This window comes from Pelmatolapia mariae, linkage group LG23 (assembly GCF_036321145.2).
Source record: "Pelmatolapia mariae isolate MD_Pm_ZW linkage group LG23, Pm_UMD_F_2, whole genome shotgun sequence".
NCBI lineage: Eukaryota > Metazoa > Chordata > Actinopteri > Cichliformes > Cichlidae > Pelmatolapia > Pelmatolapia mariae.
In genome coordinates this window covers 7275740-7294073 of record NC_086246.1, presented here as the reverse complement: position 1 = coordinate 7294073, position 18334 = coordinate 7275740, and the positions used below count along the sequence as shown (strand labels likewise).

The 18334-nt window shown below is 40.4% G+C and overlaps 1 protein-coding gene across 1 annotated transcript in view; it reads left to right on the top strand.

Annotated features, from left to right (window-relative positions):
* The first annotated feature begins 2113 nt into the window (after positions 1–2113).
* LOC134620904 (E3 ubiquitin-protein ligase HECW2-like) overlaps positions 2114–18334 on the top strand; it is a 78429-nt gene continuing 62208 nt past the window's right edge. Inside the window, exons 1-3 of the mRNA XM_063467255.1 lie at positions 2114–2673; positions 7794–9042; positions 17390–17497. Coding sequence (XP_063323325.1) covers positions 8658–9042; positions 17390–17497 — 493 coding nt within the window. The 5' untranslated portion in view covers positions 2114–2673; positions 7794–8657. The remainder of the gene's footprint in view (positions 2674–7793; positions 9043–17389; positions 17498–18334) is intronic.

The window sequence follows — 18334 nt, the reverse complement described above, 5'->3', positions numbered from 1 at the left end:
AGGGCCCACTGTTAGTTCAGTTTGTATGTTTTAGCATTTTTTGAGGTAAATAAAACCCCAGTTTTTCCAAAATACCAAAAACGTATAACTAACCAGCTCTGTCCTTCACAGTCATTTGGATATTACATTTGTAAGCATAATGCATTTGCGTATTAAAGTTTAAAGAAATAAAACACTGGTATTTTAACAGTTTATTAATTTAATAAACAGTGGCTCACTTGCAATTCAATTCAATTTTATTTATACAGCACCCAATCACAACAACAGTCGCCTCAAGGTGCTTTATATTATAAGGTAGACCCTACAATAATGCATACATTCTCTTCAAACTGCACGATTGACTCGCAGGGGTTAGAAGTTCGTAGGTCACGATGCAGGGTCTCACACTATACGGCCCGATGCTCTGATGCAACCTGAGTGCTCACACTGTGCCTCCATAACATGAAGGTTATAACAGAAAATCTCTCTCCCTCTCTGTCCCTCTCTGTCTTTCACTCACACAGACACACACCACCACCACCATCAGCTTTGCTAAATTGCTAATAAAAAGCATTGATCAGGCAGCTGTGATTGAGCAGCAATGTAAATCCAACTATTTTCACGGTTGTTGTGGTCCTGATAATTTTGTGAGGCCACATCGAAAAGGCTGAGATGAGCTTGCCAAAGTTCTACATGTTGTGGCTCCATCGCTTGTGTCCACGCTGCACTGCCGTGCTGCTCCGTCTTTTCGCTTTCATTTCTGTGTTTGCGCGTGCGCAGTGTGAGAGGCTGCGGTGACACTGTCACGACGGCCGACAGGATTTCAAACAGATTTGATTTTCTTACGACCAAGCGATTGATGATCAGGAGCTGGTCATGAGGTGTTTATCGCTTCTCGTTACCCCACGTATACTACACGATGCACGACACACGATGAAGGCGAAACTCGGGCCGATCCCCAAAATGGTCGCATGACTGAAAAATCATCTCAAAATGAGCCAAAAATCACACAGTGTAGGGAGAGAGAAGGAAGAATGTGGAAGAACCCTACAAAGCCACAATAGCCTGACACTTCCTCCCCATGCTGGTCACCAGCTTGGTCACAAATTGCTGTGGAGTGCCATCACATTTTTCAACCAGGATTTGTTGCGACCAATGTGCTCATGTTGGTCACTCTGGCAGAAACAGAACGCCTAAGCTGATCCTGCGAGTATTCAGTGGGGTTCAGGTCAGGACTGCAGACAGGAGTTAATAGCAGAAAGGTGTTTGGCATTGGCAGAGAAGATTTTTAAGGTTTTTCATGGGCACAACCCACATATTTCTTTACAAATGTCACACTATTTAAAGGTGGACAAAAATAAAAACTCCAAACAAACCAAAAAAGGTTTTCAGATTTATCAATTTATTGCATTTATTGATTTATTGTTATAATTCTTTATAAGAACCACTGTTACAACAAATCGATCAAACACAAATGTCTTTACTAGGTAATACGTATAAACTGGTCATGAATGGAAGCACTTTACAGAAAGGAGTAAGACTGTGGTGCTTTCCAGCTTAGGAGAAACATGTAGCTGAGGTCCCAAAGCCAACAATGCATGGCTTGAGTAGCAACTGGAAGAAGGAAAAATATTAACCTCAGCAACTTCACTTTCAGTGTTGTATATGTTGCTATGCTAGATATCTTAGATGTGGCAGTTAGCTGTAGCTATACAGCAACATAGCTTAGCAAAAGACATCTTTATGCTTTTTTTTTTTTTTTTGTAATAGCTTTTGAAATGTGACAGTGTCATCCTGATTGGGTGCTGTCGCTACACTTCAGGCACACATTTACCTACTACATGGTTACAAGCTATAGCGATGCTACAGCACGCTGAATGTTTTTGCTTTTGTTTCAGCATTTGTTAGTATATTTTCCTTCTTCAAGCAGTTATTCTTTATTAATTCAGACCTTGTCCCCCCCCCCCCCCCCCTCATATCAATGCGTTTCACATTCTCAACTTTTCATTAAAAAAAAAAAATATAAACAGCATACTGAATTCTGTGATTAACAGTAATTCTCCTCCTGTAATTGAAATACTTCTAAGCGATCCCTGAAGGTCCCCGACCCTCATTTTTGGCACCTTTGGCGTAAGGAGGGGATGGAGGTGGGAGGTGTCAGTCAAATCACTGATTTCGACGCTGGACGGGCTGCATGGTTTCCCACAGGAAGAAATGGTTTTGTTACAAACAAAAGTTCCTGAGCAGGACTTTTCATAGGAGCATACCTTCATGTTCAGAGTACTGTTTGTTTGTTTTTTAGATCACGCCAGCGTAGTTAGCGTATGTACCAACTAAGGATGAAGAGTAGGGAGGCGAGGAAACGAGGAGATGGGATTTGAAGCGGTCTAGGCAAATTAGATCTTTTAAATCGGAAACATTACCGACCAGCAGAACGATCGAGGTTGGACCATGATTTATAAACGGGAGCCGTAAGAAGCAAACATTTTTAAGAGGTGTTGCTTCCCTTGTTGGATTACGAGGAGGCAGCGGGGTTGCGCCTGGCTTCTGGACGGCGGATTCCGCTTGGAAGCTGATGAGGGATCTGTTGTGTCAGGGCCGTGAGGAGGCCTGTTGTCCTTCAGTGAGCGACGTGTTCGGTCCATCTTTCGCCGTTCTGTGAACGACGGTTTGTTTTTGTTTTTTAAAGGAAAGGTACGGAAGGCGTCTCCCTATATATGTAATAACATACTTCTTTTAGCACAATAGAGTATGCGTTTATGAGAAGAACCTCAAAAGCTGGGGGTTTAACTGTTGTTTTTGTTTCCGTTAACGCTACATGATCCCATTTTCTTTAGGCAACAGTCTGCCTCTGACGAGGTTGCTATTGTGAGCTGATGAAGTCATTCTTTGATCCATTTGTAGCAGCAGGAACAAATAAATCTGTAATTAGCAACAGCACACATCTTTAGCCTCGAGTATCATCTTCATTTATTGCTGTCAGAAGGAAAAGCTGTAGGAGCAAAAGAGGAGTTAATGAGTTAAACCTGTTTTCAGAACCATTATCTGCAAGAACGAATTTCTTACACATATGAAGACAGATTTTGGTCCACTTCTCTCTATAGAAACTCTAAACCCTTTAGGCTTATGGGCTGCTGCTTAGCACCTCAAAGCTTTAGCGCCCTCCACATATTATCTTTCCACTTTGACTCTTGTCATTGTCATGCTGGAGACCCATCAATTAACTGTTCTTACTGTTTTGGAAGTTCTCGTACAAGACTTTACAGTACACGGGACAGTGAAGCCGTCCTGTACCCTTAGCAGCCCCAAAACATAATGTTTCCACCTTCATGCTTGATGGTAGGGATGTTGTTCTTTGGGTCATACTCAGTATTTCTTTGCCTCCAAACACAACTGATGCCAAAGCGCCCGATTTCATCTGACCACAGCACTTTGTCCCAAGCCTTCTCTGAATCATTTGCAAGATTTCAATCCATTACAGCAAAGTGTGTTACCAGTAGTGTTCTTGGTGACTGTAGACCTAACTTCTGTTAGATCAACAACAAACTCCTTCAGTGTAGTTTTGCGTTGAAGTAGCACATTTCTCATGATCATTCCAGACCCAATGATGCTCTGGAGATTGATGGTCATTTTATATTTCTAACATTTTCTAATAATCCTAAAAAAAACATTTATCACCACCTCACCAAATGTTTTGCTGGTGGTCTTGTAGTTTATCTTAGCCTTGTGCATGTCTAGAATCTTGTCCCTGACATTACTTGACAGCTGTTTGGTCTTGCCTATGGTTTTGGAGAAGTTGAAATAGAAGAAATTGAATCTGTCGACAGGTGTGCTTCACCATTACTTAGGTCACTCAGTGACATGCAAATCAGTTTATAACTTTTATGTAATGATTTTCTTTCTTGACTCTGTCATTAAACTGAAATTGTCCTAAAAAAAGAGAGAGAATGACTTTGTGTACACATTTACAAATTCAGCAGGGGATCAGGGCTTATTCTGAGGTTGACCTGAATGTGTGAGTGCACTACAGTTCTGATTTGTTCACCATGTCTACTTGTCTACTCAGGATCTGAGCCTGACTGTGTAATCTGTATATAGTAAAATGTAGTATAAACCAAGGTTCTGTTTGTAGGTTGAGTGGCAATTTGTTTTTCTTTCATTGGTTGAATGTGTGACTTTTTCACTAGCAAACTGGCAGTACTGCTGATTTCTGTAGTGTATGAAGCCTACCTTGGACAGCTGGGGCTATTGACTTGATACTTGATACCACTTCCTTTGCAGGACATCCTGCCCTGTTTTTACTTGAATTAAATTCCTGACTGTCTTTTCTAATTTGCTTTTTTGATTTTAAACATAAACCTCAGTAAACCGCTGATTCTAGTCTGTGGGTAATATTAAAACTGTGAGTAGTTTTTATTTCCAGTTACATCAACATCCAGCCAATCAAATTGGCTGCAGTTCAAATCTTGTATTATGTTGCAGCTGTCGATTATTTTAGCGAGTATTCTGTTTATTACTCTGTCAAGTAATCACATAAGAAATACTTACTAAGCAAGTAACAGTAAATATTCAAAAGGCAAAAAAACCCTACATGTCTTTTAAAATGGAACTGCTTATTGGTTTCCATTTTAGAATTCAAGCATTGTAATAGTTTAGCAGGATACAATATCTGCCAAAAAAGCGAAAACCCTTCCTTTGATTAAAAATCAGATTTTTTTTGTAGAAATCATTTCCCTAAATGCAAAAATAAATATTCACAAACACATTAATGTCAAATAAAATAAGGTTTACATACCATTTAAACTAAAGCATAAAATAAAATAGCCTTCGCTCTGTCTTCTTGGAATGCTTTCTTAAATACTAAGGAGGCAAAAGGAGTTCTGAGAGTATTGTGGCTCCTGGATGAGATAAAGTGGGTGTATGTTCATGGGTATATGCTTTTTGTGTGTGTGTGCGCGCCTGTGTGTTTTTGAATGAGTATGTGTGGCTCTAAGCCTTTACTGTGGTGGCAACAATAAAGAAAATTCTCAGAAGCATACCCTGTGCTTTGATGCAACATTAGGTTTAAATGTTAATAATTTATTGTCTTGCCTAACAGCACCAGGTATATTTTTACTGGCATGTTGGGAGGGTGTGGGATTTTATTTTTATATTTTAAAACATTAACAAAACTTAATAAATGTAATTTTTATATATTTATATTTCTATAACTCCACAAAACAATGTTACTAAAGCCTTGAAATATAGATGGTCAAGTAGACTGATCCCTGGTTACTGCAGGTATCACTGTGACACAAAAGTAAAAGATGCCTGTTTTAAACATTATGTCACACTAAGTTAATAGTTCATCTGCGTACATATGGTTTAATTTAACGTCTGTAGCGTTACTGTAGATTTTTCACTGTGTAAAATGAACTGCAGTGGATGGGAGGAGCTTCAAAGTTCACTTTTCTTCATATTTAAGTTTTCGAAAAGCTGGTTTAATTAAGAACTCCCACCTGCTTTTTCCAAGTAAAGGATTTTGATTACAGTAACAAGCGCTTCTGTTTTGGATGCTAGAAAATAACTCTTTTTCAACTTAACCTGAGCTCACCATCTCTGTGACAGCTCTGCTTCTTTGTTCCCTGGCATTTGTGAGTAGACAGACTCCACATTGAAGTATGATAGCATATTCAGAGAAAACTATGGGCTGCTTGGGCTTAATACGTTTTACTCCAGGTCTGTTTTAGTGGCAAATGCAAGTGACATGCATGCTATAGAGCTCTGGAGCTTTAGCTCAATAACAGTGTGTAGAGAGCCTCATGGAACGGATTTCTGTGACCAAGCAGCTGCATCCAAGCATTACATCATCAAGTGCAATGCAAGCGTTGGATGCAGTGGTGTAAACATGCCGCCACTATACTCTAGAGCAGTGGAGTGACGAATCACACTTTTCCCATCTGGCAATCTGATGGAGGAGTCTGGGTTTCATGGTCACCGGGAGAAACGTACTTGTCTGACCCAATGACTGTAGAAAACTGTTTTCTACAGTCATTGGTCTGACCCCACTGTGCCAAGTGTAAAGTTTGGTGGAGGGGGGATTATGGTGTGGGGTTGTTTTTCAGGTGTTGGGCTTGGCCGTTTAGTTCTAGTTAAAAGTTTTAATCCTTCAACATATCAAGACATTTTGGACAATTTCATGCTCCCATCTTTGGGGATATTCAGCATCGAAATACATAGGAGCAAGTCCTATAATAGCCAAATTTACACTGGCAATATTTATGGCTGGACAATATTGTTGTTTAGGTAAGTTTACAGAATCTGAACTACAAATCCGGTCTGTTTGTGTACAATATGAGTTACATTTGAATTATTTCAAATGCATTTTAGTGTCAATGTAAACATGTACGTATCTGTCCAGAATGCATCTTTCTAGACTTTATTTGCATCCCTTTTAATTATTGGAAGGGTACATTAAGTTCCCATTGTGCCCTGGATACAGTGTTGCAGTTGCTATATGACTTAAAAAAGCAAAGCAAATCAGTGCACTGCTTCAGATAAAAGCATTTGTTGTCTGCAATTCTAGTTTGTCCTGACATCTTTCGTCTCAGATTGATAGTGTTGTCTCAATTATGTGCAGACAGTTAATTAAATAATTGGAGTGCCATCAAATCTGTCACACTCAGTCACTTTGTTGTGCTTCTAAGCTTGAGCAGAGCAATGCATTGAAAAACAAACAGACACAAAGTGGCATGGAGGAATGTGGTGGGTGTGCTGGGAACAGGAAGCTGTTCCCTTTGGCAGGACCCCTCTATTGTTCTCTAATCATGCTACAGCTATTTATGTAGCATGCTTGTGAGTGGTGCTGTCGAAGAGGTCAGTTTTTTTTCTACACACTTGCTCCAGATTTATAAACAAAATTAGCTATTAACTTTGGGTTAACCAGAAACTCTTCAAGTTAAACACAGTTTTTAATAATTTAGAGTTAATAATTTAATTGTGATGTCCCTACTGCCAGAAAATTGCACCACCACAACACAATACTTATTTTACCTGCAGGCTGGAAAGCACTTCCAGCAGCTTCATATATAATTTATAATTTTCCTTAATTTAGGGGCAGATGATGCTATAGTGGTGGCCCGTAGTTGATGCCTTTGCCAGTGTCAGGATGATTTTTGGCTTTTTCTTCCTATTAATGTGTCATGTAGATAATAATAAGTACTGAATATGTCACCATTTTTTAAGTAAATGTATTTCTCAAAGGTACTATTGAAATAAAGCTCTCACCACATGGCAGTAATAACTCATCCAATCCAATCACATCCAAAGAAATCAAACAATAGATGTCCACAAAGTTATTTGGAACAGTGCATTAATTATAGTTTTCCTGTAAACAGTTGTACCTGCTGATTCCAGCTCTTTCTGTAGCTCTCCACAAGTGTTCCTTGGCTCTTGGACAACTCTTCTTATAATTCCTTTAACTCCTCTGTCTGAAATCTTCCAGGGAGCAACTGGTCCCAGCCAGTTTATGGTGAAATGATCCCCCCGCCCCCAATCGCTAAGCACCCTTACACATTACATTTGTACTAATTGCTGCATGCTGTGTGATCAAATGTTTGTAGATGTTGGAGGTATTTTCCCTGTTTGTTGTTATCAAAGCTCTGCATGTGTTGCAAGTGGCTCTAGTAACGTTTAAATTATTTTAAACTGACGGATTATTATCCAGACAGTCGTCTCAGGTGACATAACCCACTGTTAAGCATACAAAAGATTATGACAAAAGATAATTTCTTCCTGTTTAATCAGCTTGCTGCTTCTTTTTTTCTCTCCTTTAGGTTTCCAGCCTCCTTTCATCCCTGACAGTCCTTGTGGATTGTAGGACCACCCCTGTCATCACTTCCTCCTACCTGGACATACAAGTGGCATGATCTTGGCTTCATCTTTATCCTTCCTTCTGCATCTTTTTTGCCCCTGTCCCACCTCCATGGTTCTCTTTTTATAATGTGTGGCTGGATGACTTTCAACCTTTCAAACTTTCAAGCAAACTCTAATTCTTAAGCAAGAGGCTGCTGTACTGTTGGCACTTAAGTGTGTATTAAAATGGACTGGTGTCACATGACAGGATATAAATGACTGCTTACAGAAGCTTCAGCCACCAACACTTTACGTTCATTTCAATGATAGCTTGTGGAAACTGGAAACTCTCAAGTGCCTTGTCCTAAATGTTGCCACCAGTGCAGAAGATTTTTTTCAGTGGAAATATGATCCAAGCAGTTCCCTTTATTTTATACCACAGTTGCACTGCTCCAAATATTCAATTCTGATGAAGAGTTGCCTCCACCTCTTCTTCCCTTTTCTCCTATTACCTTTGCATTTGTTTAAACTAAAGGTCGCTGGTCTTATTTCTTGCTATTCATACTCTGATTTCATCATTTCCACTTCCTTATTTGTTTTCTTTTTTCAGTCCATTTGTTTTGTCACCACCATTCGCCTTTCTGTTGCATCTGCTGTCCTTCCCCCTCGCCTCTGTCCATAGTCACCCCCCCCCCCCCCACCACCACCACCACCACCACCACCATTATCATCACCATATTCACCTTTACATCCCCACACTCACCACTACCAGCACCAGCACCACTAGCTAATCACCTAACCCCCTAACTTCTCATCCCCTCCCTTCACCTCTCTCTACTGTTACCATGGCAACAGCTGCCACTGCCTCTTCATCATCCTCATCATCACCTAGTGGCAGTGCCAGGGAACACCTGCTGGCGGTGCGTCGACGCACTCCACATACCCGACCCTACACGATTGGGCCTGACAACGTCTGCAGCTTGTCAGTGCAGGAACCAATTGGAGCCTCGACCTCGGCCTCCTCTACAATGTCATCAGGGAATCAGCCAGAAACAGCAGGACTGGGGCTTCAGCGGGCCAATAGTGACACAGACCTGGTGACTTCAGAAAGTCGGTCATCGCTCACAGCTTCTACATACCAGGTGACTCTGGGTCACAGCCACCTGGTGATCTCCTGGGACATAAAGGAGGAAGTTGATGCAACTGACTGGATCGGCTTATACCACATTGGTGAGAAACTGAAACTCACTTGCTCAAAGATGGAAAACAAATTTAATTACTACTTTATCACCAGTTACTCTGCATATATCTCTTATTTGTTACTCTTGCGTGAACTAGTAGAACAAAGCTGAAGTTAGCTTAGTATCAATTCAAGGTAACCTCATAGAGCTGGGCCCATAGGTACAGAAAAAGATGGTGGGCGTTTCTCTGGCATGACACACAGGTAGCTGGTAACTGTGATAACATGCCAGATTGATTTAATGGATTACTTTTGAAAGATTTAATAGACAAAAGCTTCTTAATTTTTAATCAGTTGCTCTCCGTTCTGTTGGGAAAAATTAAACAGCTTTTGATGACTTTAGCACACAGGTACTATTATTATTATTATTATTACTTTTTATAATTATTACACTTATATACTTTTACTTTACTAATTATAAACAATTCTTTTTGTATTTTTGTGAATATTTAGATAGCTTGCTTTCTTAAATGGGACAGCAGATAACTGTGTTGTGGTTTTGGCATAATGATCAAAGATTCTAAGGATGTTTTCAAACCTTTGGTGTTTGGCCCTTTTAAATTTAACTCTGGTTCGTTTTACTCATGGTGTGGTTCATTTGTGCAGAGTCTAACACAGTAATCACACTCAGGAGCAGACCAGAACCTACAGTTACATACAGTGGAGGTGATACCTGTTGAATCTGTTTGAATGTTTTGTATCATAGCTTGGTACGGTAATCTGTTTTTAACCAGTAAGACCAAACTTGGTAATCTGGTTAAAGTGGCTGGTAAGATTTCAGCAGTATCTGCTTCTTTGTGCAACAAGAAATAGAATAAACAGTACCAGAGCCCTACAAATCGACCTCCAGTAATCGACTGGTGTAAATGTCTAACGGATCAGAAACGCACTGTCTAGAAGGTCAGTGATACCCTGGGAAAAAAATCCCCCTGGACACTATTCATCATCTCATTAGGAGCATGCTCTGCTGCTGTCAGGCATGCATAAAAGCATGTGGTGGCCATACAAAGTGCCATTTTGGGTTGTTGCAGTTCCATTTCTGAAAAATGGACTAGTCTGCCACATTATTTTTTCACTACTTTTTCAGGAATTCTGTGGGTATATTTTTCATTTCAAGACGTTGGACTCTTTTGTTGCTGACACATTTCTCAGGGTGTACCCTGCCTCTCGCCCTATGGGAGCTGGGATAGGTTCATGCACCTACTGTGAGCTGGATAAGGATACAGGGAAGAGAATGGATGGATGGAGATCAGATGTGTTTTCCAAAGTGTTCCTATATTTATTTATTTACATAATACATACATATACTTAGGGATTATTAAGGTATTCTGATTCTGATTATTTGACCAGTATATATTTCAAACTAAAAACATTTTTTTAAGATCATATGAACAACACATTTACATTTGCATAAAACACTTTGAAAAATAATAAATATTGTTTATACTTTCTTACTTTCAAAGCTTGCTTAATCTTTGTTTATCTTTATCATAATTACATTTTTTTTATTACAAGCTGTTACAAGTTCTGAATTCCTATTGAATTCTTGAAATATTCTTCTCCACCAGCCTTCTGCAGCTCTACAGTAACAGTGTTTGTTTAGACTGTGCATTCAGTCTGCTATATTTTTGTAATGATAGGTAATTTATCTTAATGAGTTGCACTATTTTCTACAACTTTGTCTATCAATATCATGGGATATATCATAGTTTCAATAGCAAAATTACACCAGTTGAAAGTCTATGACAGTGTAACAGAAACAAGAATTGCTACCCTGGATGCTTCCTTTTTTCTTCTTCTTCAGTGTCTTATTACGACGTGGGGTAAGTGGGCGGTCGATATCGGGCTCATTTTATATTCCTTTTGGGTAAGTTGGAATATCAGTGGTTTTTTTTAGGCTCTTCTGTTTAGTCGAGTCTCAAATTTGAGCGTCATATTTGACAGTTCAGTGTTGCTTGAGAATCGATTCTCCAAATTAACTTTGGATTTTGGACTGTACAGAATGCTGCGACAAGACTTTTAACTGGCACTAACAAGAGATTGCATACTACCTTTTGGCTTCTCTTCATTGTTTGCTGATAAATTTTAAAATTTTAGTTTTAACTTTTAGGGCTCTATGTGGTGACGCTCCCCAGTAAAACTCTGACCTGTTGAAACCTCATGCTTGGTTGGTCCCATGTACTAGGTTCAAAACATGCTAGGATTGGGCTTTTCAGGCACCAAGGCTATACAATTCTCTTCAGTTGTCTTTAAGTTGTACAGACTCCATTGACTCTTTTAAAAAGCAGCTGAAGACACTTCTATACAGACAACAATTAATTTGTTGTTTTATGTATGCTGTCTCATCTCCGTCAGAAATTAGCCCAACCATAGTGGCGTCATCAGCACATTTGACGATGACAGTGGTCCAGTTTGGTGATAAGGATGTCTGGGATTAAGGTGTTGAATACTGAACTGTAGTCCATGAAGAGCATCCTCACGCAGCTGTGAAGGGTGATGGTGATCGCATCCTCTGTGAACCAATATGCTCTGTAGGCAAACTGGTAGGGTTTCAAGACAGGGAGGTAGGCAGTCTCGCTGGAGGATGTGGCCTTAAACTGAGTGAAGAAGGTATTGAAGATTTGCCTAAGATTAGTCATAAATGAGAGACCTTACATTTCTCAATTCTTGGTCTGATGGGAAGACAGCGCGATCAGCAGTGAGGAAACCGCACACCCAGAGGCGGCGTTTATCACGACCGGGGACTTTAATAAGGGTAACCTGAAGAAAGTCTCACAAAAACTACACCAACACATCCATTTCAGCACTCGTGGAGACCGGCTTCTTGACCACTGCTACACCTCTTTCCGGGATGCATACAAAGCCCTCCCCCGCGCCCCATTCGGCCAATCAGATCACCGCTCCATCCTGCTCCTGCCCGCCTACAGGCAGAAGCTGAAACAGGAAGCTCCAACCCTGAGGGCGGTGCACCGTTGGTCGGACCAATCGGAGTCTACGCTGCGGGACTGTTTTGATCACACGGACTGGGAAATGTTTCACGTGGCTGCTAAAGACATTGATGAGTACACAGACTCAGTCTGCGGATTTATCAGAAAATGCGTGGAAGATGTCGTCCCATCCAGAACAGTTAAATCCTTCCCAAATCAAAAACCCTGGATTAACGGAGATGTTCGCACAGCACTGGCGGCACGGAGCACCGCTTTTGCCTCCGCGAACACATCGGACTACAAACACGCACATTACCAACTCCGGAAGACGATCAAAGCAGCCAAACGTGAGTACAGGGACAAGGTGGAGCAACATTTTGACAACCCTCGGAGTATGTGGCAGGGACTAAACACGATCACAGACTTTAGAGGGAAAACCAGCACACCGCAGACCACGGCCTCTCTGTGTGAGGATCTAAACGTATTCTACGCTAGATTCGACACAGCGAACACCACGAGACCGGACAGTGTGCGCACCGCGGATGACGTCAGTGCGCACACTGTGTCTGAGGAGGATGTGCGGAAGTGCTTCAGGAGGGTGAACGCACGCAAAGCTACGGGTCCGGACGGGATTCCCGGCCGCGTCCTCAAGTCATGCTGAGGATTCAGCTGGCTGGAGTGTTTACACACATCTTCAACCTTTCCCTCTCTCTGTCTGTAGTCCCAGCCTGCTTCAAAATGGTCACCATCGTCCCTGTACCCAAATCCTCCACCATCTCCTCATTGAACGACTGGCGACCCGTAGCCCTGACCCCCATCGTGAGCAAATGCTTCGAGAAGCTGGTCAGGGACTTCATCTGCTCTGCACTACCCGACTCACTGGACCCTCTACAGTTCGCATACCGCCACAACAGGTCCACTGATGATGCCATAGCCCTGACACTCCATGCTGCCCTGTCACACCTGGAGAAGAGAGACACGTATGTGAGAATGCTGTTTGTAGATTACAGCTCAGCATTCAACACCATCGTTCCCTCGAAGCTGGACAGGAAACTGCAGGATCTAGGACTGAGCAGCTCCCTCGGCAGCTGGATCCTTAACTTCCTGTCTGACAGACGCCAAGTGGTCAGACTGGGCAGCACCACCTCATCCCCCATCACACTGAACACTGGTGCTCCACAGGGGTGTGTACTGAGCCCTCTCCTGTACTCACTCTACACCTACGACTGCACGGCCACTAGAAACTCCAACATCATTGTGAAGTTTGCGGACGACACTACAGTGGTGGGTCTTATTACCAACGGTGATGAGACGGCCTACAGGGAGGAGGTCAGCGCCCTGACCCACTGGTGTCAAGACAACCATCTCACCCTCAACGTCGCAAAGACAAAGGAGTTGATAGTGGACTTCCGGAGGTGCAGAGGAGTACACACCCCCATCACCATCAACGGCGCCGCTGTGGAGAGAGTGAGCAGCTTCCGCTTCCTTGGTGTACATCTGGCTGAGGATCTTACGTGGTCAGTACACATAAACAAAACAGTGAAGAAGGCGCAGCAGCGCCTCTTCTTTCTCAGGAGACTGAAAAGATTCGGCATGAGCCCCCGCATCCTCAGGACCTTCTATCGCTGTGCCATTGAGAGCATCCTCACTGGATGCATCACCACCTGGTACGGCAACAGCACCGCTCACAACCGCAAAGCTCTCCAGAGAGTAGTGCGGTGTGCTGAACGGATAATTGGAGGTGAGCTTCCCTCCCTCCAAGACATCTACAGGAAGCGGTGCCTGAGGAAAGCGGGGAGGATCATCAAGGACTCCAGTCACCCCAGCCATAAACTGTTCAGACTACTTCCATCAGGAAGGAGGTTCTGCAGCATCCGGTCCCGTACCAGCAGACTGAGAGACAGCTTTTTCCATCAGGCCATCAGACTGCTGAACACTTAGCATAGACACCTCACCCTCACTACTGGAACTTCAACATTATGCACTCCATACTGTATATAAATACCACTGTTTTGCACATACCAACCTCTGTATATTTTATATATCTTATTTTATTGTTTACTTTATTTCATTTGTAAAACATGTATATACATACTATATACACACTCAAACACACACACGTAGAAAAACATATTTAGTATACACATTCAGTAATGTATATACCTTTACATATTGTACATATATTTATTACTTTTTAGATTAGCCATTTTTATATTTTGCTTGTTTTACATTATTGTATTTTGCACAACTCTGTTGCTTGTGAAGCTCGCACACAAGAATTTCACTCACATGTACTGTACCAGTGTACCTGCACATGTGATGTGACAATAAAAGTGATTTGATTTGATTTGATTTGAAGAGTCAAGAGAGGAGGGGGAGGGGAGCAGTGAGGCCAAGGTGGCTGGAGACTGAAGTAAACTGTTGGATATACACAGGTAGCAACTAGCTACTAAAGCTTCTGAGAGACTCTGAAATTCTGTTGGGGACAGACCTCACAGTAGCCTCTCAGTTTAGGGAGCCTAGTGCTGTTTTTATTTTGATGCATAGTTGGACTGTTTTAGTGTCTTTTTCTGCCAAAGCAAAGTTGAAGTGTTCTTTGTCGATGCAGAGCTGGACTGAGTTTTCTGCTGAAAGCAAGTTTTTGAGGATTTGTGCAAACATTTTTGCAGTCGTTTCCTGCTTTACTGCCAAATGACAACAACACAATTTTTAGGACCTCTAGCAACCACAAAGAAATGTTGACTGTGAGTCAGCACTTCTGTTGAGAGTCTGTTAGTAAACCTGTTCTAGGGCTGCACACTAGCATACATGCTCGTTAACACCCATCGTAATTGAGCATTGTCTGCTCATGCTTGTAACGGCTAGTTTAGTTGAATATAGCCAGCTTTTTACATATACATATCTAGTTTTTGTTCACCTGGGCACACGAATGTAAATGTGTTTAATACTGAAGTAATAGCTCTGCTCAGTTGATTTATTACCACCGGGGTGCTGAATGGGTGGGGTGTTTTGTGGTCTGTTGAACAAAAATTGGGCATCAGCTACTATGTTAGCCAAAGGTTGACCAGTTATTGGTAGAATAATCCTGGTTTACAAGGAGTTGCATTGGAGCATTAATCTTGTTTTGTTTTACTGATGACACTCTTTGCCTAAATGATTGCTCTAAGGAGGACCAAATACATATTATTATTTTCTTTTGTGTTGCCTACTTTTGGTAAATAAATACCATAATATTGCACTTTTTTCCTCTTGGTTTTTTTTTTGGGATTATTAAGTATATTATTAGAAGCTAAAGGATGTTTTTGGTATATTAATGTTGATTGTTGTTACAGGGAAAAGAACCCAGGGCGCTGCATGTCAGTCCAGAGGTACATAGAAAGTGTTACATAAATCGAGGCACTGCTGGGTTCCTGATGTGTAAAGTTTTTAGTTTATTATGCCTAACTGGCCTAATGCCAGTTGCGGGAGGTGAGCTTTGGACCCTGCATGGATCAGGTGACGGGGAAGAATCTCTGCTGGTGATACAAGAGCACCACTGAACCTGATTGATGGTAGAAGAATGTGACCGCTCTGTTTGTGAAGAAGTTTGTGGAAAGTTTAAAGGTGCCAGCCTTAGACAGAGGCCAAGCACAGAGAGCAAACAGAATAGAATACAATAGGATAACTTTTTATCGTCATTACTTCAAAATTATAGGTGCTCTGCACCAACTGGAAAAAAATATAAATAACAGGACAGCAAGAATTAAATGACTGAAGCAATGCCTGAAAAACGTAGTGTGGGTAATATATCAGGGTGCGTTTACTAGTTCAACCAGATTCACTGGGAGTGACATCCTAGTGGTCACTGACCATTTTACCTGGTACACCGAAGCATTCCCCACGAGTATCCTAATGTTTGGAAGAGAGGCCCATCTGCCCATCTGAGATGTGCTGCGCTGCATCTCAGTCCAGACCCGATCAGGGAGGAAATCTATAGGATTTATATATAATGAAGATCAGAGATCAATATCATATATCATATGTTTTTTGTGTTTGTCAGAAATGTAAGATTCATAGTAAAATTGGCAAATTAAATTTTAACTGATATCTGGCTGATTTTTGTTTTTTTTTGTTAAAAAGCTTTCTGCTGTTTCAGAGTTTTTCCTGAGTAATTTACCCAAAATATGTTTCTATTAGATTTTGGTGGGAAAGAAAAGGAAAATACACAAGCGCAGTAACACAGACTTACTGCCCAAACTATAGGCAGACCAATCATTCTTCAAGGCTTTTTAGGAGCAGGAATAAACTAAAATTAGTGAGCAAAGCAACAATAACACCTACAAACTTAAAAAAGGAAGAAAACAACAAAGAAGATATACCCTGTGGCTCACAACTAACCTGATATCGAGTCTCATCCTCTTTTTGCCTTCTGGCCCCTACGTGATGATCCAACTGCATGTGGTGACATTTATATGTCCTATGGCTCATTCAAATCAACATCAAGATTTCCCCTGATTATTTAGCTCTTTTAATTATTATTATAGAGGACTTAGGGCAGAGAGGAGCATTCAATAACAAGATTAAGTTGAGGTAAATAGGAGATGGTGAATTTAAGTAAAATAAGTAAAACTATGTGCAGATCATAACTCAGTCAGCTCAGTCCTGAAGAATAAAAACATGTCTCACAGTGTGATAAAACATTCAGAGGATGACACTGCTGATACAAATCTGTCATTTTTGTCCTTTAATATGCTTAAAAATAGGAGCGGGAAAAGGCCAATTCAGAACTTAACTGGGGGATCATCAGATTTGGACTAGTAGACCCTGCCTGTAAATAAATGGCTATTATGGATGTTCAGTGCAACCAATTTCTTAGTCAACTTAATGAGGAAAAAAATGGACTAACCAACTAGTTGAAAGCTAAGAGACACTCAGATATTAAGTTAAATTTGAGAACCGTTTAATGAAGACTGTCAAAAACTAATAATAAAGGCACTTTAAACCGTTTATGACATTCTTCAATAATGAATCATGCTGCTTAACTGTGCAAATTGTGCATTAACAACAATGTTATACACCAGACAGACAATGAAGAAGAAAAACACTTAAATCAATGATATGGAAACATGTTACTACAAAAGATCTTTATGTACTTAAATTTGACAAATTCAGAGAATAAGAAGGTAAATACATAAAATGTAAGATATTGAAATAATATAACAATTAAAAAAACAAATAGAAAATTAAGTGTGGTAGTTTTGTGAATTGTAGTTTCACTGTTTAAAAACTTAGTTTTGTGTGTTCTTCTTGTATCAATAACTGTTGGCATCCTTCTATGTCTGTAAGCATCTGTGCAAAGGTAAAGAACACATTTAGAAATGTATATTTACTTAAACATATTTATGTATATTTACATATAAATGTTTCACAGATGAGACCTGTGTGGCCAATGTGTGGGAATCCAAGAACCGTGGTGTGAACGGCACCCAGAGAGGACAGATTGTGTGGAGACTGGAGCCGGGACCCTATTTTATGGAGCGTGAGTGTCTTGTGTTCTTGTTAATTGCAAATGATCATTTATTTATGCGATGAATATTTCCCGTTAATGCTGCATAGCTTTGTTGAGTTTGGTGATACAAACCTAATGATATTATTGCTGTGGAGGCCAGGCTTCACTGGGTGTACATACTTGTCTTACTTTTGGCACATTGCCGCGGTCTGTGCAGGGCTTGAACAAGTGCATTAAAGTCTCAGTCTCCGTTTCTGAGTTGGAGATGCAAAGGACAGTCATATAGTGATTCCATCTCAGATCTGATTTGCATGAAATGTTATGGTACAAAGTTTGAACATATATAGTGGTTACTGTGAAATTTTAACTTCATGTATTAATTATGTTTCAAGATAAATAGATATTCATTTCAGGCCATTTTGTTGCACATTGAAATTTGAGATGATGTTTATATATTAATATCTCACAAATTATTGAAGATTCAATTTTCACTGGTCATTCTTACCATCAAAATAAACTTGAATTAGAAATGTGGGACAGATTTAAAGACCTAGTTTACTCCAGTCTCAAATGATCAAATTTCTATTTGTATTTAAAAAAATAATTATTTTATTTTAACTTGATACAAAATGTAAACATACAGTATATAATTGCTGTTTTCTTTTTTTAGCTTCAAATACTTAGCTTTTAAATAGTTTTTAAAAAGTGATCCACCCACTTCCATGCCATTTTAAAATCTAGCGTATTGAAATCTAGAGCCAGTTTCACAACACTAGTAAAACTAAATACTTTTTTAAACCACATACCAGAAAAAAGTGTTAGATTAGAAGTGTGATATTCATCTACCCATGTTATATATATAAGATA